This window comes from Neopsephotus bourkii, unplaced genomic scaffold (genome assembly GCF_033783945.1).
Source record: "Neopsephotus bourkii isolate Nb327-2 ecotype Australia unplaced genomic scaffold, CSIRO-AGI_Nbou_v1 NB_274, whole genome shotgun sequence".
In the NCBI taxonomy this organism is placed as follows: domain Eukaryota; kingdom Metazoa; phylum Chordata; class Aves; order Psittaciformes; family Psittacidae; genus Neopsephotus; species Neopsephotus bourkii.
The window spans coordinates 54,390-78,413 of record NW_026900783.1 but is presented as its reverse complement, the minus strand read 5'-3'; the positions used below and the strand labels follow the sequence as shown (position 1 = coordinate 78,413).

Genomic DNA, 24,024 nt, shown 5'->3' with positions numbered 1-24,024 from the left:
ATTGTGTTTATTCTATAAAACCATCACTCTTCATGAGCTGTATTTTCTTGTGATGTTCTGTCCATCTAGACTTCCCTTTTCCTGTGTCAGCTGCAAAATCTCAGTGGGGGACTGGGTAAGGTTAGGTGTCTTAGAGATAATTACTAAAGTAGCCATTCATCTTTGAATAACCTCCAGATTATTCAAAGGGAAAAAAACATAAAATGCTGGCTTTACTATGCAATGTAATCTTGCTTTCAGGTCTATTGCTGTTGATAAGGCTTGTTCAAATTTGGAAGGCAAAATAAAACAACTTATTTCTGTCCTTATTTGAAAGGCGAAAAGAATGGAAATAAATACATGTATGAGAGAAATAGGTATATGACAACATGTAAGCATATATGAGATAAAAGATGAATCGAATGAGGAAGAAACTCCCAGAAAAGTTACTAGAAATGATTTGAAATGCTGATCAACACTCTATGTTCCAGCTGGTAATTAAAATGATAAAAAAATGTGACTAGGTACTTACCTTGTGCAGTGTCTTTTCTTCCCTTATCGCACCTGTTCTAGTATCTAGTCTTGTAAGTTCAGTCTAATAGAATGAGCTCTCTATTTTGTTTAACACTGCTGCCTTTTATTGAGGATAAAGACAGATGAAAGAGAAATGGAACTAGAATAGAGCAGAATTGCTAGTATTATGTCGTTAGGTGCAAAACTGAGTATGTGCCGTTTCAAAAATTGACAAGTTATTTTGCAAGAATGAATATTTCTAGGAAGAGCATCAGTAGTGTATTTGTAATCAAATGTCATTATCAAATGGCTATAGTCTTTTCCATATCCATCTGTCTGCTTGTTGTCTGCTTGTTACAACATCATGGTTCGTGTTCCTACACAGGTTTTCACATCACAGTTCTGCCTTTGGCTGCCCTTTCTTGCGGGAGTGTAGGAAAAGTTAACTGTAAAATGTGTGTGGTGTGCAAAGATGTATTAAAAAGATCATCACTGAAATTATTGTACACAGACAGTGGTTGCAGCATGTATGGTGTGGGATTTTCGGTTTTGTGCTGTGTTTTCATTTTGTTCTCTTCCCAAATGATGACTGCCTAGCAGGCATTTTGATATTTGGGATTTCTCTTTCATTATGAACATTACAGTGCTAATGTAGGAGCTGGTCTTAGCCACTGCATAAGAAGTGACCTTCCTAAAATCATTCCAGAGTTCCCACCTTAATTGTGCCAAAGACCTCCTGACCTTTCATGTGGTTAATGTTATGAGCTCTGTGTATGAGCATGTTGTTGTTGTTTTTTTTTGTTCATTTGTTTTATTTTTACTTTTTTTTCCTGAGTTTGTCAAGCTAGACTGTGAAAATCACCTTTTTCAAATATAATCTTTAATCTTGCTTTTACAGAGCTTAGAGTTGTGAGCTCAGGTTGCTCTTAAACCCTCCACCACTATTACAAATATTTACATTTGGTGGAATTTCCTTCCCCCCTCAGTGACCTACATGTTGTGAATGCTGTTTTGTCTCTGGGCTTACGTCCTCTGTCTGCTCTGTCTTTTTGTTTGTTGGGTCTATTCAATCTGTTTGCTTCATTAGTATCTGACTAAAGCTCTGTGCACATCAGTAATTTTATGCATCCAAGCAGTTGCCGGTATCATATGCGTGAGTAGGACTAGCTGTGTGCATAGCTTTAGAGAGTCGGGGGAGTTAGTATGCAGCAGTTTTGGCTAACGATAAATACAGGTCTGTGTTTTGGAACAATGGATTCATGCTGAAGCATTGGCTAGTTAGGAGTTTGAGGAGTTTTAGCTACGTATGGCATTTGTGCCAGTAATCAGTACATATATATGTATATAGAGGGTAGATAATGGTACCTTTTTTGGTTGTGTTTTTTGTGGCTGTCTAGAAATCAACAAAATTTTACTTAATAAAGTTGAATGATATGCATAAGACAAAGCAAAGACGTTTCAAGATTTTTGCAAAATGGAGGCTACAGGGAAAGACCTGTGTTTTTTCTGAGCAGGAACCCTAGGCTCCAAAGACCTAAATAACCTTTGCAAAACTGTGTAAAAGTGATCCAGGAGGAACAGGTTTTAAACAACAGCCTATCTAATACTTAGTAAGTTCATGTCAAAGTGTGGGCTCCTGCCTGGAATGAACACAAGATTCATTCCTGGAGTCATACCAGAGGTTAGAAGAGTTGCATCAGGTTGCTCTTGGCTCAAAACATCTATAATGTGTGATGTTTGGGTTTTTTTTAAATTGTACTGTGTTTACTTGCCAAGTAGGAATGCATTCATAGAAATCATAATGTTTCACTGTATTGACTTTTGAAATGCCCTTTGTGAATCTCTTCAGGTGACTTCTGAACAGTCTTGTAAGCTTTGGGGCTAATGTATGTGCATTTTTCTTTCCAAGGCCTGTACAGCACAGTGTAAAGTCAGATTGTTCCACACATGAAGAATGTGAGTGTCTGCTGAGTCCCTCTTATGCAGTGGAGCCCAGCTTTTTAAAGATGGGCTTAAGTCTTCTGTCTTTCCCATCACTCAGGTCAAGTTTTCCTCCTTATATTATCTATAATAATAGTGCTGATTTTGTTTTTTCTTATGTTTTACAGTGGTTTGAACTTCATTGATTTGATGGTGAGACAGGGGAATATTGACAACCCTCCGAAGACGCCACTTATTCCTGGGTTTGAATGTTCTGGAATTGTGGAAGCTCTTGGAGATAGTGTGAAAGGATTTGAGGTAATAATTTCTTTCTTTTCAGAGCAAGGAGACTAAATCACTGGTTCACTGTGTATGTTGTCCCTAATCCCTTCTGGTCTGCCAGCGACAGCAGCCTTCACCACCCTGTGAAAGGGCAGTTTTTCCTTGCTGCTTCCCAAGCATGAGAATTGCCGCTTGATTTAGTTTCTAAAGCTACCACTGTCATTTCCATCAAACAGTTCCTGAAAAAGCACTTGTTCCATGTGCATATCTTGATGGAACTGGAAAGCATGACTTACATGCTTTGAGAAAGTAAAAAAAAAAATTGAGTTAACTTGTTTTCTCGGCAACGTTTGCTGTCACTATTGCTCTGTCCCTTAAAGCCAGTGTGCTGCTGATTCTAGTTCCAGCTTTTGATCTCGAGTTAACAAGACCCCAATTTAAAATAAGCATGGGTTCTTACAACCATGCGCATTCATGAAACACAGATAGAACTGGGACCCTGATTCTGGGTGTATGACTTACAAAGCAAAAGGGTTTATTTCACATAGCAGAATAATGATAAATGACAAAGAGTTAATTTATATAATAAAGCTTTCATCACTGGTTTGCCTTATGTACTCTTTTGTATCTCTTATTACATATAAACAGTATTCTATCTGCTATTCCGTCACTGATGTTAAACATCTGCATTTCCCCCCAGTCTAGAATTTTATGTCCTAAATAGATAGAAAAATATTGAAAGAGAAACTGCATGTCAATCCAATCTTATTTATAGAATCATAGAATCATAGAATAGTTAGGGTTCAAAGGACCTTAACTTCATCAAGTCCCAACCCCCTGCCATGGGCAGGGACACCTCCCACTAAACCGTGTCACCCAAGGCGCTGTCCAACCGGGACTTGAACACTGCCAGGGATGCAGCATTCACAACCTCCCTGGGCAACCTATTCCAGTGCCTCACCACCCTAACAGTAAAGAACTTCTTTATATCCAATCTAAACTTCCCCTGTTTAATTTTGAGCCTGTTACCCTTTGTCCTATCACTGCAGTCCCTAATGAATAGTCCCTCCTCAGCATCCTTATAGGCCCCCTTCAGATACTGGAAGGCTGCTATGAGGTCTCCACGCAGCCTTCTCTTCTCTAGGCTGAGCAGCCCCAACTTTCTCAGCCTGTCTTCATACAGGAGGTGCTCCAGTCCCCTGATCATTCTCGTGGCCCTCCTCTGGACTTGTTCCAACAGATCCATGTCCTTTTTATGTTGAGGACACCAGAACTGCACACAATACTCCAAGTGAGGTCTCACGAGAGCAGAACAAAGGGGCAGGATCACCTCCTTCGACCTGCTGGTCACACTCCTTTTGATGCAGCTCAGGATACGGTTGGCTTTCTGGGCTGTGAGTGCACATGAAGCCAGCCCATGTTCGTTTTTTCATCGACCAACATCCCCAAGTCCTTCTCCACAGGGCTGCTCTGAATCTCTTCTCTTCCCAACCTGTAGCTGTGCCTGGGATTGCTCTGACCCAGGTGTAGGACGTTGCTCTTGCCATGGTTAAAACTTCATGAGGTTGGCATCAGCCCACCTCACAGGTATGTCAGGGTCCCTCTGGATGGCATTCCTTCCCTCCAGCATATCAACTGAACCACACAGCTTGATGTCATCGGCAAACTTGCTGAGGGCGCACTCAATCCCACTGTCCATGTCAGCGACGAAGACGTTAAACAAGACCGGTCCCAACACTGATCCCTGAGGGACACTACTCGTTACTGGTCTCCAGCTGGACATTGAGCCATTGACCACAACTCTTTGTGTGCGGCCATCCAGCCAGTTCTTTATCCACTGAGTGGTCCATCCATCAAATTGATGTTTCTCCAATTTAGAGACAAGGATGTTGTGTGGGACAGAGTCGAACGCTTTGCACAAGTCCAGGTAGATGACATAACTGCTCTACTCCTGTCCATCAGTTCCGTAGCCCCATCATAGAAGGCCACCAAATTGGTCAGGCAGGATTTGCCCTTAGTGAAACCATGCTGGCTGTCACCAAGCACCTTGTTGTTTTTCATGTGCCTTAGCATGCCTTCCAGGAGAATCTGCTCCAAGATTTTGCCAGGCACAGAGGTGAGACTGACTGGTCTGTAATACCCCGGGTCGTCCATTTTCCCCTTCTTGAAAATGGGGGTTATATTTCCCTTTTTCCAGTCATCGGGAACTTCACCTGGATGACATGATTTTTCAAATATGATGGCCAGTGGCTTAGCAACTTCATTCACCAGGTCCTTCAGGACCCGCAGATGGATTTCATCAGGTCCCATGGACTCGTGCACGTTCAGGTTCTTAAGATGGTCTCGAACCAGATCCTCTCCTACAGTGGGCCCAGAGTCTTCATTCTCACAGTCCTTGCACCTGCCTTCCAAGACGTGGGTGGTGTGGTCAGAGCATTTGCCAGTGAAGACTGAGGCAAAGAAGTCATTAAGAACCTCAGCCTTCTCCAGGTCCAGGAGTCCAGATTATTTTAGTCATGTCATTAAGCAATTGCATTTTCTTAATTCTTACTGCATCTTAAGTAAGGCAGTTGCCTAAAATATTTTTATTTAAAGGTAACATTTTTGCTCTTCTGGAAAAGATGTAAAGTTCCTCAACTGAGTGAAGATAATGGCCAGTTTAGTTTGTAGTAGGATCTCACTGATGAGCTATTCTTAGGACATTTCTCTGCCTTTCCCCTCTTGCCTCATCTCTGCCTCAAAACAAGTCATAATCTTCCAATGTTTTTTGTGACAAACAGTAACTGAACAGTAACTTTGCTGCTTTAAAGAATCTGCTGCTTCAGTTGTTCCACTCTAGTATCTGTGCTTCATAGTTACACTCCATATCAAAGAATTTTCTATGAAAGGAGCACAGCCTCTTCTCTAGAACAGCAGTCTCAGTTTAAAAGTCCCAGCTATTTTTAAAGGGCATTGTGAGGCTATAGCATATGGTGCTTTTATGAATAGCATTGCACCTGGCTGAATATAGTGGATCTCTTTTCAAGTTAGGTCTTTGTTCTGACTGCAAAATGCATTTGTGCTACGGAGTACTCCCAGAAATTGAAACAAGAGTGGTATTTAATTTTTTTGCATGTAACCTGCATACCCATGGTACTGTTTGAGTGACCTAGAAGAAGGATCAACACTCAGAATAATTCTGCAGTGATACAAGTCTGTAAGCAGGAGGAAGTGCCATGAAGAAGATGCAAAAATGTTCTGTCAGTTTCTTTATGGATTTATTGCATGGAATAGGAGCATGCCAGATGCTTGTTGTCTCCTTGACATAAGCTGTTTTCACTGTCCAGAGCAGTGGCAGGAATGACAAAGATTGTGCCCTATGTCTTCTGACTTCCTTTCCCTTTGAAGATCTCTTTCGGTTGAAGCCACATTAAAGTGGGAATTTCATGCTCTGGAAAAATGTGCCTTGCAGGCCCTTAGCCTGTATTACCCGAAATAGCCTGTAGTACCTGAGATATTACCTAAGAGATTGCCAGCCATTTCTTGTCTTCGTTTGCTGTGATTGTGTTATTGTATGAGAAATGTCAGCATTGAATGGCAGTCCATTTTGACAGTTAAAACGTACCTTACAATGAAATAAAGCCTTTTTTTTGTGGAATAATGGTGTAATGCCTATTCCTTCTCCCATTAAAAGGAAAAGCTGATTTCTGCTGAGCCCAACGGTATCAGGCCTTGTATGTCTAGTCGTGGGGATGGTTCTCAGGAGCTGAGGCCTAATCTCAGATGATGACTGGGCTCTGTATAGTGTTTGTGGTAAAATAAGTTACTTATTGATTTACTAAGAAATCCCTCAGGAATCACCAAGAGGGACTTCTCTGCGTTCTTTTTGGTAACCATTCATATTTGTTTGCAAGGATATAGGATGTATTAACATCTTCACTAATAAATCCTAGCCAACTTTAGATTTTACATGCTTCTCTAAGAGCAAAAGGCAACCACAGAGTGGTTGCCAGTGAGGCACTACTAATTTGAATGTCTTTTTCAAAAGGAGGAGGCATTTTGGTGAAAACTGGAATGTCAGTTCTGCTTTGGCATCCTCATTCTGAACCTTTCAGATCTGTCAGCAGTGCCTTAGCTTTCAGCAGACCTGCAATAACCCAAACTAATGACAAGAACCTGGGAGACTAAAATGAGCTTGTGCTATAAATGCATCCCTGAAGGTAAAAGTGTTGAGCTTTAATCCATTGCTGTGGAATATAGCTGAAGTAGTCCAAGAACAATCTATAACATTTCTAAAACATTAGTATGTATTAGTAGAATGTAAGATGCAGAATATCAGGCAGATAAGGTATTTTAGAGGGACAGCTGCTGTTAGTTTTACTTAAAATATTAAATACTGCTATATGTGATGCTATTCCTGCATTATTACTTACACTGTGGCCCCACTGAAGAGCTCCTTTCATGGTTAAGGATGCTATTTTTCTTGGTGTGTTATAGAAAGGCAGAGAAGTCTAAAATAAGGTAAAAGATGTGCAGGGGCTGCTGGTGACAAGCAGTTATTGAGAGTTTTGCCTGTGAAGGTTTGCGCACTGTGGCTCTCCCTAGTAGTGCCAGCAGACCAATTTCTGCTTTTACATGAGTTGCTTTCCAAGTCTGATTGTGCCTCTGCAGGAGCCTCACAGCTCCAATTGCTTTGTTATTATTCTTGCCCATCTGTAGGGAGTCACTATCTGCAGTTTAAAAACCTGGTGCTGCAATGAAGGCCATTATACAGATGTATAGATTTGATGTGCCTGGAGGTTCTGAGAGGTTCCTAGGAGCAACCAACTGTATCTAATATTAACATAAAATCTTTATTTCTCCATAGTGAAATACCCTTTCACTACTATGTATTTTCCAAAGAAACTGAGTAATGTTTCAAAGGAAGTATTTCATTTCTCCTTGAAATCCTGTCAAATTAATTTTGTAGGCTTAGTAGTGCCTTGGAATCCAGCGGTATATTTTTTGACATTTAAGGTAGCTTATTTGAAGTTGCAGGATCAAATTCTGCTCTGACATGTGACTGGAGAAATTACTGTCATGGAAATGTATTGCTAGAATCAGTTATTAAGGTAATAAAAGTAGAGAGTGGCTACAGATGGTGTTATCTTCTAACTGAGTGGTGTCTGAACCCTTTCATATACTCTGGTACCTGAATGCAAGGCCTCCCCTTCTCGATCCATGGAGAGCAAAAGTAGGTCTAAATTACTGTGAAGACTGAGAAAGCAGAATGAAAATTATCTTTGGTGTAATCTTGTTTATTCCATGCATCCAATAGATAATTTATAACCTTTTTTTCCTGTTTTTTTTTTTTTTTTTTTTTCTATAAGCAAATTTCCTGGTTATTAGTAAGAATGCTCTTTTCATTGTTTACCGCCCCATTTGTTATTTAGGGACTCTCCTAGAAAAGGATAGTCTGTGTTGGTGATGATGAAAGTCTGCTCCATCATAGAAGCAGTGTAGGAAAAGAAGAGGTGGCTTTATTTGGATATTTTCGTTAAATCCAGCCTTTTAAATAAGTACAATTAAAACTTGCTAAAAACCCAGAGCTGAGCTTAACTGCTGTTTTTCAAAGGTGGGGAGCACTATTAACTTCACAGTCAGTGACCCACAGCTTGAGCAGGAGAGTTGCAGGTCTCACAAGTTGCTCTCTACAGTCTCACTCGCAGCCATATCCTCAGCCTTTTCTTCCTTGTTTGTAGATTGGAGACCGAGTCATGGCTTTCATAAACTACAGTGCATGGGCTGAAGTGGTTTGTACCCCAGTCGAATTTGTCTACAAGATCCCAGATGACATGAGCTTTTCTGAAGCTGCTGCGTTTCCCATGAACTTTGTAACTGCCTACATGATGCTCTTTGAAGTTGCTAACCTAAGAGAAGGCATGTCTGTGCTGGTCCACTCTGCAGGAGGTGGGGTGGTAAGTTGCAACTTTTCTTACTTTCCTGTCACCAAGTAACTGGAAAAGTCTGATGCATCTCAATTTCTGAAATGAGCCAGGCCCTACAGTTTGATTCGAGATCAAACTTCCCTGTGGGAGGGATTGCAGTGAAGCTACATCTGTTTTCCCTTCAAAACACTGATGAAAATGGTTGGCGGGAGCTTTGGATGAAATAATAATGTTATGACAATAAACTCTATGCTAAAACCCCTACCAAACGCCCTGACTGGTTGTCAGAGATCAAGGATCAAGTGCTGTTGCAAACATCTCATTCCTGAACCTTTATGAAGCACCTTGTACTCCTGTGTGAAAAAAGGCTGAAAGGAATGAAGAAGTAATGAATGCAATAATGAAAGGAATAAATAAATCAATGCTCTGAACACAGTATTTGTAGGTAACCGTTATCCTCCTTGCAGTAAATGACCCTCTCAGAATACTCCTGCAAATGCTGTGTGTATGAGAGAAATGCTTTTTGTGTGAAGTTCTTCTTCCCCTTTGTTGTAGAAGGATGGAAAGCAGTGAGAAGCGGTATTGTGCCAGTCAATATACAGAAAATATACAGACGCTGAATCTCGCTCGGTGGTGGCTGCTACATGTCACAGTTTGGATCATTAGTAAGGGATTGCTGTGTTACATGAGCAAAGAAATAGTAGGATGAGTTTGGTGGAATGCCTGGCTGTGCAATGAAATAAGAAGTCAGCATTTTGTGTTACCAGTTCATCAAACTATCTTTTACTAAAATCTCTCTCCTTTGGAAAGTACTTAAGCTTGTGCAGACTATCAAGATACTGTCAGGGGAGTTAGTTTATGTTTGAAATTATGCAGTGCTTTTCCATAAAGCAGCTTTCACAACCTGAGAACACTATCAGAGCTCAGCCTTCCAAATTGCAGTACCTCTTCTCTTTTCCTGTTATGCCTCATTTATGCTACATTAATATTCTGTTGTCTGTTGAGGTCTGGTGAGCAGCCCAAACACCTTATCCCTACTTGTGTGCCCTTAGACCTTTTTTCAGGTTCTCATGTAAAAGAAGGCTGTAATCAAAGGAATAAATTCATGAGTTCCCTGTACAAAGTATTTTTAGCTAACAGTAATCCTACTTGCAGTAAATGGTCCTCTTGGAATACTTCTGTAAATGAATGGAATTTATAATCGTATTATGCTTTGGCACAGTACAACCTAGAGCATTATGGCTGACTATCATTCTTTAATATTAAATCTTCTTATGTGGAATTTAGGGCTGTTGAAACAAGAGGCCACACAATCCTTGCTTTTGGCTGTTCTGTAGATATATATATACATGTATCTACAGAAAATGAACTCCTCCTTATTGAGATAAAGTGTCCTTGGGAAATGTCTTTATTTCTTTCTCTCTTCCTCCTTCTAACATAACCACCTTCGTTATTTCTTCATTCTCTTCCCTGAACACTGTTAATGCTCTACCAACTCTCATGTAGGTGTCTTCAGTTGTGCTCAGCCTCTGTGCTGGGCTGTGTCTCTAAGGAGCAGCTGGCTTCCTCTCTTCTATAACAGATGCTTAACGGGCAGTTTTTGACTGGTCCTCTGCTGTGACTGCTTGTGGATATTCTCTGAAAGAAGATGCAGAAGGATGAAGGATGGGTCCTGCGTGGCTGCCAGGAGAACAAGGAGAAACATGATCCATCACATGCTAAATAGCTAAATAAAACAGAGTTTCCAAGGGAAAAGTACAGGAAGAACAACCAAGTTGGCCAATATCTGATAAAGGTCTGTGTACGATCCATCAGAGGGAGACAGGGCTGGCTAGCCTGCAGGATGCCGTGGTGGAGAGTGCCTCATGCAGGCTGTTGTTCCTTTTAAGGGAAGCGCATGTATAGCTAGAATTGGGAAGGAAAAATTTTGCCCATTGCTTGACAGGTCTTACATGTAAAATATCACTTCGGAGATGCATGGAATGCTTTCCTTTCTGCTAACGAGACATAAAGATTTCAGAGGGGTCTGTGTTGCTCTTTAAACCAGTCTAATAATCTGTCTGCTAATCCTTTGAAAAATCTAACAGCCTCAGTTGAACAATTCACTCTCCCGAAGTTCTTAGTTAATAAAACAGAAAACTGGCACTGAAATTTCTATGGGAAGAGGTAGGTTTTGTGCTATTGCTTTTAGTAGATTGAAGGCCCATTCCTACTTTCAGCAAGTAGGAAACCTGTCCAGTTTGTTTCTAAATGTCATCGAAATTCCAGAGCACTTTAAAGAGACAATAGGCTTGCTGTGGGACTAGAAGTTTGTAATTGTTCCTTTCTCATTATGGAAGATCATTATTTTAGCTGCTTCAGGGAGTTTATGAAAAAGAACTTGTTGCTTCAAAAGTGTTTATGAGGTTCTTTGTCCTGGCTCATTCTCCTCTTCAGGAGGCTCCTGTGGATTTTTCAGTAGGTCAGGGAAAATGCTCTAGGAACTTTACTTATGTCTTGCCTTGGTTTATTTTTCTGTCTTTATTTTTTTGTTTTAAATATTTTTAGTAGTGAAGTAACAATAGCAGTTGTCTTCCCGTCTGTGCCTGGGGTATGGCTAGCATGTGATGGTAATCCTTAATGTCTGACAGGATGCTTTAGGTAAGTCAATTTGCTTACTTACAGAAGTTCCAGGGGACATCAGAAAATGACGTAGAGAAGAAGGGAACATGCCAAATAACTTATCTTGATAAAAGTCTTATGTATCTGGCTCTCTCAGAGAAACTTGAATTTGGCTTCATAAACCAAATGAGAACCACTCAGCTTAAAGGTCAGGGCATCATGTAGTCTTCCCTCTTCATAGTAGGAAATGTGGCTGGCTGTAGGGGGAAGCACCTTGTCTCTCTGAGCCAGGAGGTGGATGCTCACAGACTCTTCTTTCTGTCACTGTTGGTATATTGTAGCCTTCCATCTGAAGAGGAGGACTAGCTGCAGTGCTTAGAAGGGGGTTTGAAAAGAGAGATTGTATTTGCTTTTGTTTCTTAGGGCTTCCTTGTTGATTAGGATTGTTTGAAAAGGGGGCTGCTTTGGAGGTCGGTTTGGTTTTCATGTCTCTCCCTCTTGAGACAGAGGCAGTTAATAAAGACTGACTTGTGAAGTAGGCTGGAGAAATTCTAGATGCCTTCTAGGAAAGCAAGGTGCAGGCTCACAGTTTCATTGCATGGTTTAGTCAGATTTTGACAACACATTAATACCTTGCAAAGCATTCTGTTGTTATTTCTTGGGCTGCTACTGACCAGTATCGTACAAGAATGGTGGCTGTCATACTCTCCTTTCAGGCTCTACTTGGCAGGGTGCTTAGCATGTCTCTTTAATCCATTACATGAAGATACAGGGCAGTTTGATAAACAACAAAAGATATAATTGTGTAATACAAATAGAGTTTAAATACTTAACCGTGCAGAAATGTTCTTCTGAACTCATACCTAAAATATGGCGAAAGTCAGCTAATGCTGAACTTCAAACACTTCCTATTATACATACATAGAAATTAATGCTTAGAAATACGATTTTTGCAAAAACATACGACTTACTGTAGCACATACATTGGCCTATCTTCACTGTGAAACCCTGCAATTAGTGTTTGAAATGACTAAGACAACTGTGGAGTAACTCCCTTCACAAATATACTCCTAGGTCTTTCTTTTCAAGTGAAGCAAAGTGGCAACTGAAGAAAATACACTGAGAGGACTGAGCAGTAACGTGCACCCTGCTGGCACTGATCTGCTGTATGAAGCAATTAGTTATTTAAAATGAAAACAGTTTTAAATCAGTACATTCAGTGAAGGTCACAGCAGAGGCTTGTATGAGATTATAAAGTTGTTCTTAAAGTTTTTGATTAAGCTTGTAAACTGTATCCTGGATTAGTTACTGAATTAGTATAAATAGGGGATTGTGGTACCAAAAAGCCCAAACAACCAAAACCCCAAACAACAACAACAAAAAAAACAAAACAACAAAGCAAAAAGAATCTTTAGGCTCTTCTCTTCTGGATTTAACAAATCCAGTCTCTTACCTCTGATATCTACCTGGAAAATTAATTCTTTCAGGGATTTTGATTTGAGAAGGACAGCCATTATGCTCATTTGCTTATTTGTTTTCTCTTTATGTACTTCCTATTCTGAATATTTAGAGCACAAATCTTGGTCATTTACCAAGGTTGTGTAAATGCTTCAATTTCATCACGTAATCCCTCTGATGCAAGGCAGAATTATTAGCCAGTTCTTTAGCATTTTAATCTCACAGATGCTAAAATTAAGCTGCTTTAATGCAGAAGCAGCAATTACTCTGCTGAAGCTGTGATTTGACCTTCCCTTTCAGGCTTAGCAGCCAAGGAAGTGCCAGCAGAGTAAGTTACAGATGCAGTTCTCAGGTGTGAATTTGAAGAGGAAATCTGACTTGGCAAGATTTAGGTCATCCTGGCAGGATTGGTTACTGCTTGGCAGGAACCTTCTTTTTTATTGTGTTTCCCTTGCATAAATTGCAAATATTTGAGGATGTGTTCCAAACTGAATTTCTGAAGTGGTGATATTTTATCTGACAGAAATATGACACTTCTTAATAAATCTAGTCACCCACTGTCACAGGCAGCATATAGGAACCCTTTCGAGAGAATTATCAAATTTCTTCTTAAAAAAACCCCATATGTTTATCTCTTCAGATCCTCTCTGCTCTTTCTTGCTTGGTGAGAAGTCTTTCTCAATGTCCAGACTTTATTTGTGGGCAGTTAATGTGTCTTTATGGTGCTGTCTATTAGTTAAAATCAGCTATACTTTGCTCTTGTGGCACTTCTTTCAAGCGTTTCTGGTGAGGCTGTGTATGTGTTTATGTCTAGGACAAGCTCAGAATCAAATCTCTTTTATTAGCCTGTATTTTTCAGGCTGAAAGTAAGTTTGTTTGTTCATACTCCTCTTTTGAAAGGTCAGATGTCTGTTTCCTTGGTCATCCTACAGACACTGGTTCAGGCAGATACATGGTTGGATGAGGCCTTGGGTGACATGGTTTAGTGCGAGGCGTCCCTGCCCATGGCAGGGGGGTTGGAACTTGATGATCTTGAGGTCCTTTCCAACCCTAACTATTCTATGATTCTATGGTTGGGAGTAAAGCAGAAGTAAGCTAGCATGAAAGCCAGAGTCTTTTAATACAGGCCTCGCAGCATCCATGGTGCTTTTAAACATTGTACGAGCTGACTAAATTCCGGTCTGTCTGCACCTAGCAGGTAGGAGCACTTTAAATAACACTCTGGTATTTGAGTCAGTCCTTCCTGAGTATGAATAGTTAGAATTTAGTCCTCTGTTCTGATGGCAGTAGCCAGCACAGTGTACACTGGCATTAGTGCTTTCTGCTTTGCTGCAGTCTTTACCCAGTACCTCTCAGGACTTCACCTGCTATTTTCATATTTGCAGTTCATAGCATTTGATGAAGTGCTTTCCTCTTATTTCATCTCCAGCCGCAAGGAAGGGAAGAAATCAGCTCACACAGAGCTCTGTGTAACCATGTCTAGGCTGCTTTAAGTAACCAGGCTATCTCACTTAAAGCCAGATGGGGTATCTCAACGCTGAGGCTCCCTGCACAGCTGAATGCCTCTGAAGCAATGGATGTGCTCTCTCAGCAGCTCAGGAGAGTCCCAGTGCCATGCCTGAGTCTATTTCCAGACACTACCTCAGAGCATGATGTGTTAATCAAACGCAAAAGCCTGTCAGTCATGCACAAAACCCACTTTCCCTGACCAAAGCAGGCTGCAGGCTCTGAAGGCCTTTTTTGTTGCCTCTGAAGCCTGTGCTCCCCAGAGGACATGTGTCCTTTCCCTGAATCACTGACTGGGTCAGGTCACAGACAGGCAGTGCTTAGCTCTTCCTTGTCTTTTACCTGTTCAGAGTTTATACCTTCTGGGCAAGGATCATGGCTGGGATGTGTTGTATCTCCACTAACCTGAAGAGATTTTACATCAGGTGGAGGTTCAGCACTGGGTTTGGGATGCACCTCAGCTGCACGGTTTTGTATAAGGGAGTAGGAAGAAACCCAGACCCTGCCAATTATTGTAGAACATAAGAGATTATGAGGGTAAAAAGGGTCATTATCTGATGGTGACTCTCTTCCCCTCCTTCTACTGCAAAACTTACTTGCGGTGCACTGAGTGTAGCAAGTGCTGCCTTAGGCTTGTTCAAGAGTCACGTTTCAGTTTGTTCACTCCGCAGTGTTCGCCTTGGTGTTTGGTTTCCAATTTCCTTGGCTGTAATTGGAAAAATGACACCTTCAGGAGATGGAATGTTGTAAATCTGACTTCTGACACCAGAGAAAAGTTTTGCTTGATGCCAGGAGATCAGTAGGTGTCTTCTCTTGTGATTTTCTTACTATACTTCTGTATTTTGTACCACCCTCAGATATGGTTATGTTGCATCCAGGCATTCTGGAAATGTGAATTGTCCTCATGTTCAGTTCCAGAGCAGTTTCTTGCACAATTTTAAGTCTGAATAATTTGCTTTTAAAATGCTGTAGCATCTTTGGGCTGCAAAATATATCATAGAAGTGATAATTTTTGGCTGTTTCTAATAGATGTATTTTTGCAGGGTGGTATCTTTTAGATGGTTTGTTCTCTCTTGCTATAAAGCTGGCCTCAGTTTATATAACAGCAAAAAAGATACTTTCCTGAATGTATACTGACGTTTAACTACTGCAGTTCAGTGCACAGCCTGCACGTCAGGCTGAGGTCTGGCTGGTGTCGTTAGGTCAGGTACCTTTCAGAGAGCCACTCCTTTATTTCTATTTCATCCAGCATTAATTCAGTATTGTTAAGCTAATTAGATTAGGAAGTTCTCTTCGTGCTTTCTACATTGACTTTTAAATGTCAATGACATTCTTTTAATATTTTGAAATTGTTTAAATGCACAGAACAGCTATTACATTTCTACATCTTAAGAATCTATTTTTTTGTTCTTTTATGTGATTATCTCAGTAGGAGAAGTTTCCAGTCCTGCAGGTTTAAAGTTTGGTTTTAAAGCAAAGGACTGTAAAGGAATCTCAATCTTTTTACTGGATCTAAAACTAATGTAAGGATATCCATTTATAATAAATTCTGTAATAATAATATGTGTAGATTAGGTTCGTCATACTGGTTTTATAAATTGCCAGGACACCTTGAAAAGGAATCCATCAAACAGACTTTGAAGCTGAAGAGACACAAGACTTCTATGCCAAATCCAGTATTAGGAGATGTGCTTCATTTCCACAGAACACTTAAATCCAAGTCGTTCATTTCTTTGAAGACTCAGCATGTAGAGTTCTGCATTATAAGTAGCATATAAATTATGCATATTTTAAAAGAAATTAATTCAATTTTAAGGGAATATTTTGTAACCATATCTGTTCCTTCAGTGAAGCAATTAATAATTTTTTTTCAAAGGCTGCTAAATGCTTCTAAAGGTAAAATTAATTGTCCAAGTGAGAATTATTTTTTGCCACTTACTGATTTTCTGAGGTTCACAAAGCAAGAATCCAGTCAGTACTTATATGTAGAAGTTTGCATCCTACATGAAAATTGGATGGGAGAAGAGGATTCATTTTTCAAAGCATGAAGAATGCTTTCAGAGTTCATTCACTTTCTGATTTCAGAGTTCAGACACTATTTCTGATAACATGGTGCTTGCTTCTATATCTGTGTGGTCTCCACTGTGAAAGCTGGTAGCAGAGATGATGTGGCTTTCTCTGGGCAGGGAAAGACAAAAGCCCTCTTTTCTGTGTCTGCCACAAAGCAGATTTTAGGAGGAGAATGGCTTTGGAAACCGAAAGGACAAGGCTTGTGTGCCCCTGTGACCAAAGGGTGCTGGCTGATGAGTGTGCTGGGAACAGGAACCAGTATGGATACCTCACCTGCCCCTCCACCACCCTCAGAAAAGGACATTCTTCCTTCCAGCTTCAACCCCCTTTGTGCATACTTCATTTGTGAACCATTCTGAACACTGGGGCCTCACATACTTGCTATTAGAATGTATATCCCTCTAAACAGTAGCTGCTAATCCAGAGACAGCTAAATGATTTGAGGGATTAGAAAAGAGACTTAAGTGTGACTTGTGTAGCCACAGTACTCTTTTGGAGCTTAGCTGAATTCCACAGAAATTAGTGAAATGTTTGGGTTCATAGGTTGAGTTCAGTTCCCCTGTTTTAATGCGGAAAGCATGAAATGTCCAATATCAGCCTTTATTCCTAGATTTCTGAGATACAAATCCTAAGAATACTTTGCACAAAAATAAGTACAAATCAATGTGAAATTAAGATCTTCAGAAAGCTGTTGAGGAATATTTTGTGGAATAGCCTCAAAATACTTTAGCGATGTTTTTCATCCAATTATAAAAGTACTGGTCATATGAGTCAGTTTTAGGCTTTAAATATCTACAGAAAGCTGGGAAGTATTCTAATCTGGGATTTTAGATAATCTTATCTCTGTGGTGGGAGCAAGGGGTGTACTAACAAGTTCAAGTTAGGAAGAAAATAAGTTACGTGCATCCTGGGGTTTTTGTGCATTTCTCCTATTCACCTGACAGTTTATTAAATGTTAATCGTCTTCTGCAGGATAAAAATCAACGTGTTTTCTACTCCAATATTTGACCTTTTAAATATTCAGTGTTCCCATTCTCATCTTCCCAAGTTAGATTGAAAATGCAGAAAACTAATTAGAGAATAGATCAATAATGTCAGAATTCCACTCAGCTAGCATACATTATAACATACTGACTTATCTGTATCACTGTTGGTGATGGCGATGGCTTTCTGGGAGACACAGAAAGTGAGAAAAGAGGATTGTTAGTGAAAATGACTGAGAAAAGGAGAGATACAAAATCCAGATTACTTTTTTTTTTATTGTGATTTTATGTTACAATATTTGTGGAGGCTAAAACCTGGGCTTCAGAATGAGACGGTAAGTAATAAAGAAATGAAGTATGATAAGAGTGAAATGCTTGGTGCTCCCTGAAGACATTGCATCTTGGGAGATGAGGCCCCTCAGGAATAGAGTTTCCTGGGATTTCTAAGAGATTAGGGATGCCAATGCAAGAAAATGGTGGAGGATTTTAAACAGAAAAGGTCACTTGTGTTTGGTATTGGATTACCATGCTATGAATAAGGTTTCATACCTGGGTCCTGCTATAAGTTTCTCTGAGCTGTTGGCCAGGTTGTTCAATTTGCTGTACTAATCCATTCCTCATCTGCAAAGTAAGAATGAGAATGCATTTCTCCTCCTGCTGTCCTTTCCACCTCTATTAATACCTGACCAAAGGATCACGTACTTGCTGTATAGTTGTTTGCTGACTAATCCAGTAGGAAACCAATCTGACACTCCTGGATGCCACTGTGTATAAATAATAATGTCCTCCTCTCTTGCCATGTTCAGCTCAGAGGATTGTCACTACCAATTATATTCAGCATTACATGTGAGGATGCCAAAGCCCCCAGGGTATGCAGGGTTATGTAATTATTATGTAAATAAAACCCAAGCACTTATTGCTGGTATTTACATACTGATAATAAGGATTTCTGGTTGGCATGAACAGAAATGTGTTTATTCATGGATGATCATACTGGTCAGGCATACAGTTTACAAATGACAGTCTTTTGGCTGTGAATGTAAGTAAGAATCTGCTGAATGTCGGACATTTTTAGAATGATAGTGCCATATCTGGCTTCTGGGCATATCCATGTTATTGTGCTAGCTCCAGTGGAATAATGTGGTTAGAACAGGAGGCAGAATGTGACTACCAAATGCCTGTTTTCCAGTTCTTAGTGTGTTAAGAGTAAAACAAAACCCAGGGTTGTAAAAGCACGACCTGTTAGGATCTTTTTGAAATCTGGGTGGCTCAACATTTATGCAGTGCTTCTCTTCTTCTCTGAGCCTTGTGAAATTAGAGGTTAAAACTTAGAGAAGTTGAAGCCTTCTGAGACCTAAAGCCAGAAAGTAAACCTCGCTGGGCTTTTATCGTTTGCCAGAGATTGGTACCAGAAAGTAGAAGTACAGACATTTGAAGGCACAAATTCTCTAATGCTCCAAGTCCTGCCTAAAGACTGACATAGCATCTGATTGTCTTCACAGGATTTCTGTCCACATGCAGGAGGGATGCACTAGGAAAATGATTTTCCTATAAATGCTCTAGGCCATTTTGACTCACTTGCTACTTTCCCTCAGAGCAGACATTACCTAAGGGACTCAGGGGGAGATGCACATAGGGTACAAGCAGCAAATGAGAAACATTTCTCTAGCACTCTGTGGTAATGTTTGCTTGTCCTTGTAAATTAATGCCATTTTGCTTAAATTACACTGCCTTTGTTAAAAGATCAAGAACTCTTCTCCACTGCATTTTTTGATACATTAAATTACTTTTATCCTGGCAGTTGCTTTGCCTTCAGCATAACCTTTTTGGTTTAAAAATGTATTTTTCTTGTGGCTGAACTGCATTGCACTCTCAAGAAATTGGTTTGGGAAGTCCTTGCACATGTCTTGGATTTTGCTGTGTCATAAGTGCATTGGTTGCTACAAAGTCTGTCAACCAGTTTCCATGTCAGTGAATTAACGTAAAGATGTGTTTGCAGGGTCAAGCTGTTGCTCAGCTATGTTCAACTGTTCCCAATGTCACTGTTTTTGGAACAGCTTCATCTTTCAAACATGAAGCAATCAAAGACTCAGTAACTCACCTGTTTGACAGAAATGCGGATTATGTTCAAGAAGTAAAAAGGTAATCTCTTCTTTTCCTGAGTAAGGGTTGTATAGTACTGTGAGGGACACAAGGCTGGTCATACTTACGGGAAAAGATTACCTTTGTGAGTTTGGGAATATATTCCATATATTCCTTCTGTCCACTCTAAGAGCCAAGAAAGCAAGCATCTCCGTACATTTTTATAAGCAATGTAAGCTTTGTTAGTCCATGTTCATTCTTGCACAGCTGTTGACAGCAAAGTAAATTAAGTGGAAAAGAGTAAAGGTCTTAAGAGAAGGAAGTACTTTACAATTATCTGCGTATGTAGTAGCCCACTGTAATGCACACAGTAAGATATTTTCAGTGGATCTGCAAATTATCCAGGTTTTGGAGTTCTCTGGTGTGTTTCTATCTGTCCGGGTTTTTATCCTCTGCCAGGGATTGATATCAGAGCACATGATGCCTGTTTTAACTTCAAATCCTTAGGTTTTGTTTGTTTGCATTCAGATTAGAATCATCCTGTTGCCTTCTGAAGCCATCATGTGTTTCTATTGAAGCCATCATGTGTTTCTATTGAAGTCATCACGTGTTTCTGTTTGTATGCTTTCAGATGCTTTGTTTTACAATTTTTCTAGCTGTTTTTGGATGTGGATGTTGATACAGGTGGCAAAACTTTAGAATTTATAAAAAAATCAGTAAGAAATGTCTTTTTTATTTTACTTGTCAGATAAGAGTAATGTTTTCATCTTGTATCTGTCAAAATACTAGATTATGTAGCTGGGCATCAAGCAAGAAACTTCTCAAAGGGGCACGCGAACATAGTACAGTTGACAAGCTTCCTGTCAAATTGACAAGCTTCCTGTCAAACTTATGCATTCCTCAGAGTGACATGCAAAGTCTCAGAAGGTCTCAGAAGTCTCAGAAGCATGAGAGTCACGAGCCTTCAGTGCATAGCAGACTTTTGCCTGGGCTTTTGGCAATCCAGGCTGGTGTTGGAGGAAAAAGGACGTCTTGCAACTGTTTCTGGACCACTCCCGAGGGCTTATGAAAACATTTGAAATGGCCCATAACAAAAGATGTTTTATATCAAAAGAATTTTTTTTCCATATGGGAAGTTTCACCAAAAAAAAAAAGATAGAACTTGTCTAGCAGATGACACCCCTACCACTTCCTTACAGGTCACAATTGCAGCACATTTCTTCACCCCTTTGATAGACTTTCTCTTGGGGAAGTGTACATAACTAAGTGTTTTGCTGCCCCTGGAAAATTGCTGTAGTGAGGTGAAGACTGAATTATGGCAATCCCCACTTTGAAGCATTAATTCAGCAACAGAGAACACTTGACAAAATTAATCAGCTTTCAGCACCAACCGTAGTCCTAACTCCTGGTGGGGCAGCAGAGCAATCCCCCCCAACACTCCAAACCAAATGAATAAACAAACGAAAAAAACACCCAGAGGTGATAGGAACATTTCCACATTCACAGGCAATGATGAATCAGTTCAACCATAGAAGCCACTGAAAGCTGTTTGGTTGCAAAGTCATTATTTATTTACAGTGAAAGCTCATCCAGTGGCCTGAATATAAGCAATTTATAACCCCTTATATGGCAGCAGTACCAAAAAGTAAAGTTGGCTGATTTTGTTCATGTTTGTAACCAGTGGATGCCTGAGCATCACCTTTGTTTTTTGAGGAAATGGTAAGATTACAAGCCATAAAGCTTTTTCTTTTTCCTGACTTCTAATTCAGTTATACCGCAGCAGAAAGCATTCACAAAGCTATTTAATGGAAAATTATAAATGTGCAAGCTACTGAAATGGTGTAAATACTTTCTCCTTTCTATAATATGGCGTGATTGCATCCTTAGAGCTGGGTTTCTTGCTCTTGATGACTTCTCTTTATGCTTGATTTAACTCTTTTCTGGTGTCTAGCTGATACAAAGTTGGAAGCAGAAGGCTTTTTAAATAATTATACAAGGACCTCATTTTATCAGAGAAGGACTAAGATAAGAAGATCTGTTTCGTTATGAATTCAGAAAAAGACTGTAAGATGTGAATAAAAGTAATGTCCTTTTTCTTTATGACACTCATTGACTAAAAAAAGAGACATTTTCTGACATTTACATTCACTCAAGAATTTTACATCTATCACCTATTTTTTTGATAATATAATTTTACTGAAAGCCCTCAAAAAGGGGAAATAAGATAGTTTTCCAATTTTCTAAGCCTGAAAGATGTGGGTTGGCTAGTCCAACAAACTCACTTCGTTCCAGCACTGAATTAATTTGATTTATCTTTTGATGACAAGACAGTTTTCATGTAGTCAAAGCCTCAGCCATAGAGTTCTTTCTAAAGTACCTTGAAAATGTTAGTATTATCTTAACAATCAGCCTGCATCATCCTGGCTGACCAGTCCTGTGGATCTAACTGCCAAGTGAGATTTCTTCTGTGCTTTCTAGAATCTCGGCTGATGGAGTAGATATTGTTTTGGACTGTCTTTGTGGAGAAAACACTGGGAAAGGCCTCAGTCTTCTCAAACCACTTGGGACTTACATTTTATATGGTGAGTGGAAAAAGCCAAGTATGTATTTCAAACCTAAAGCTTTGCAAAGCTTAAAATCCCTTAAAATCATCCATGCCACTCCTTCCCGAACTGAGGCCACCATGTTGCACTTTCTCAATTTGACCATTTCCGATCGAGGAATTTGGTGAAGTTGAGCGTGGACTAAATTATTCAGAAAAAATAGGTAATACAGAGAAACTTCTAGTAAAAAATCCCAAAACTGAGTATGTGTTTCAGATTGTTAAACACCATTGGGTAATACAGGAGAAGTGTAGGAGAAAGCTTGGATCTCTCGTTCTGCACACCATAGGAGTCATAGTGTGGCCAAGGAAACTGTAATATTGTTCTTGTGGGAGGGATGATTGGAGAAAGATTTCAGGAGGAATGCTGTCAGATTTACTTGACATCACTTTGAGCAACTGAAGCTTAGGCTTCTGTTCACAAATATCCATCCATGTCCATGGACTGCTCTACATACCGAGCAAATGTGTCTTCCCTGCAGTTCTGCCATGTTGCCATGTTGTGTGTTGATAAAACAGGCCAAGCTTTTGTAGGAGGACAGCTGAAGGGATTGCTAAACTTTTGAAATGAAGAATACATCTGTATGGAAGTGGAAGGTTCAGTGGCATTATGGATGAGCATGCCTGCTTCCCTGGGCTTTCATCTAGCTGGCAGGGTGGCAATAACAAACGCATTGCGGCTTGGGTATCTGCTTGGGCTGTACAAGCCAACCTGTTTGCGTTTTTGTAATGAAGTCCCTGCCAGTGACTTGTCATTACATTTGCTGACATGTTGTAGTGTACAACATATGTATGTTCGCACATGTAGTGGTCAGATAAATGTGTATGTAAATACAGAGAAAGGACAAGTGTGTGATGATTGCTGCTAAATAATAGAGACAAGTGGCATTTAGCTGCAGAGAAGTAGAGAGACTAGAAGAGCTTTGGTGTCAAGAGGCTTAGTCACGTTTAACTTATTCCTGGTTTTGGATGATAGATTATTTTTGTCATCTCAGAATACCTACAAACTTGTAGGGTTCAGTCACCTTGGCCTTTTTGTTATTTATTCCCAAAGTATAATGATGTCTACTAATCCCTTTTAAGCCTGGGAAAATGTTTGGGGTTTTTTTACTTATATATGAACCATGGAAATGATTTTACATAAATGGTCTGCTTGTCAACATGTAGTAAGTTGTGTATGAATGTACTTATCTTTTACAGGTTCATCTAACATGGTTACTGGAGAGACCAAAAGCTTCTTCAGTTTTGCAAAATCAGTAAGTGTGCCAGTGCTGCGATTCTTTTTATTCTAACTTTAGTGTTTTCTGTAGCATTTTCATCTTTATCATTCTCACTTAACTCTACTATGTTACTACATCTGATGTTGCTAAAAAGACTGCTGTCTGTGGTGTGATCTGACATGTTTTCTTCTGATGAGACACCTGGACAGGAACTGGATCTGTGTACAATGCATATTTAAATTGTTAGCTATCAGACATACATCTCTTATGTGACGAAGTATGAAGTTCCACTTCATTATTTATTCGGTTCAGGCAAAATATCATATCCATGATTATGGATAAGTGTACCCTATAGGTTCCTCATATTTGAAAACACTGTCAGGACAGTGCAGGGAATTAAAGGAGGTGCTGAAGGAGATATCTCTCTTAAGATGGGACTTATGTGTCCACTCATTTTCAGATTTTCACAAGTTACTTCCATACAGAAATGAAGTCCTCCATGTTAGTATCAAGTGACATCAGAGAGATGTTGCATTTGTTTCATTAATGATGTCAACAGATCCAAAATTCAGATGTTAAATGTTTTTCTTCATCTTACTACAACAACAAAAATCTGCTCAGAAATTGCTGAGATTGAAGAAGGGACAAATATATAAAATAAACTGCTAGTGAGAAATGAGTTAACCCAGAGTGAGAGTGATTTCTTGAGACAAGAAATATAGAAGGAGAAATCTTGACTGAAGATCTATTGTATGTTATTTCTGCCAAGAGCTGATTTACAGCTTCCAGTAACAACCCCTTGCCAGGAGAAACGGCTTCAAAAGTCTTAATGTAGTTGAAAACAAGATAACTCAAAGATCATAGCTTTTCCTTGCCTCCTGCATTTTTTAAATGAATGCAGT

General features: G+C 39.8%; 1 protein-coding gene across 1 annotated transcript in view; it reads left to right on the top strand.

Annotated features, from left to right (window-relative positions):
* The window catches only part of VAT1L (vesicle amine transport 1 like), a 67,358-nt gene that overhangs the window by 4,528 nt on the left and 38,806 nt on the right, over window positions 1-24,024 (top strand). The window contains exons 2-6 of the mRNA XM_061346732.1: window positions 2,601-2,730; window positions 8,415-8,630; window positions 19,218-19,360; window positions 21,779-21,882; window positions 23,103-23,158. Of these exons, the coding sequence (XP_061202716.1) occupies window positions 2,601-2,730; window positions 8,415-8,630; window positions 19,218-19,360; window positions 21,779-21,882; window positions 23,103-23,158 (649 nt within the window). The remainder of the gene's footprint in view (window positions 1-2,600; window positions 2,731-8,414; window positions 8,631-19,217; window positions 19,361-21,778; window positions 21,883-23,102; window positions 23,159-24,024) is intronic.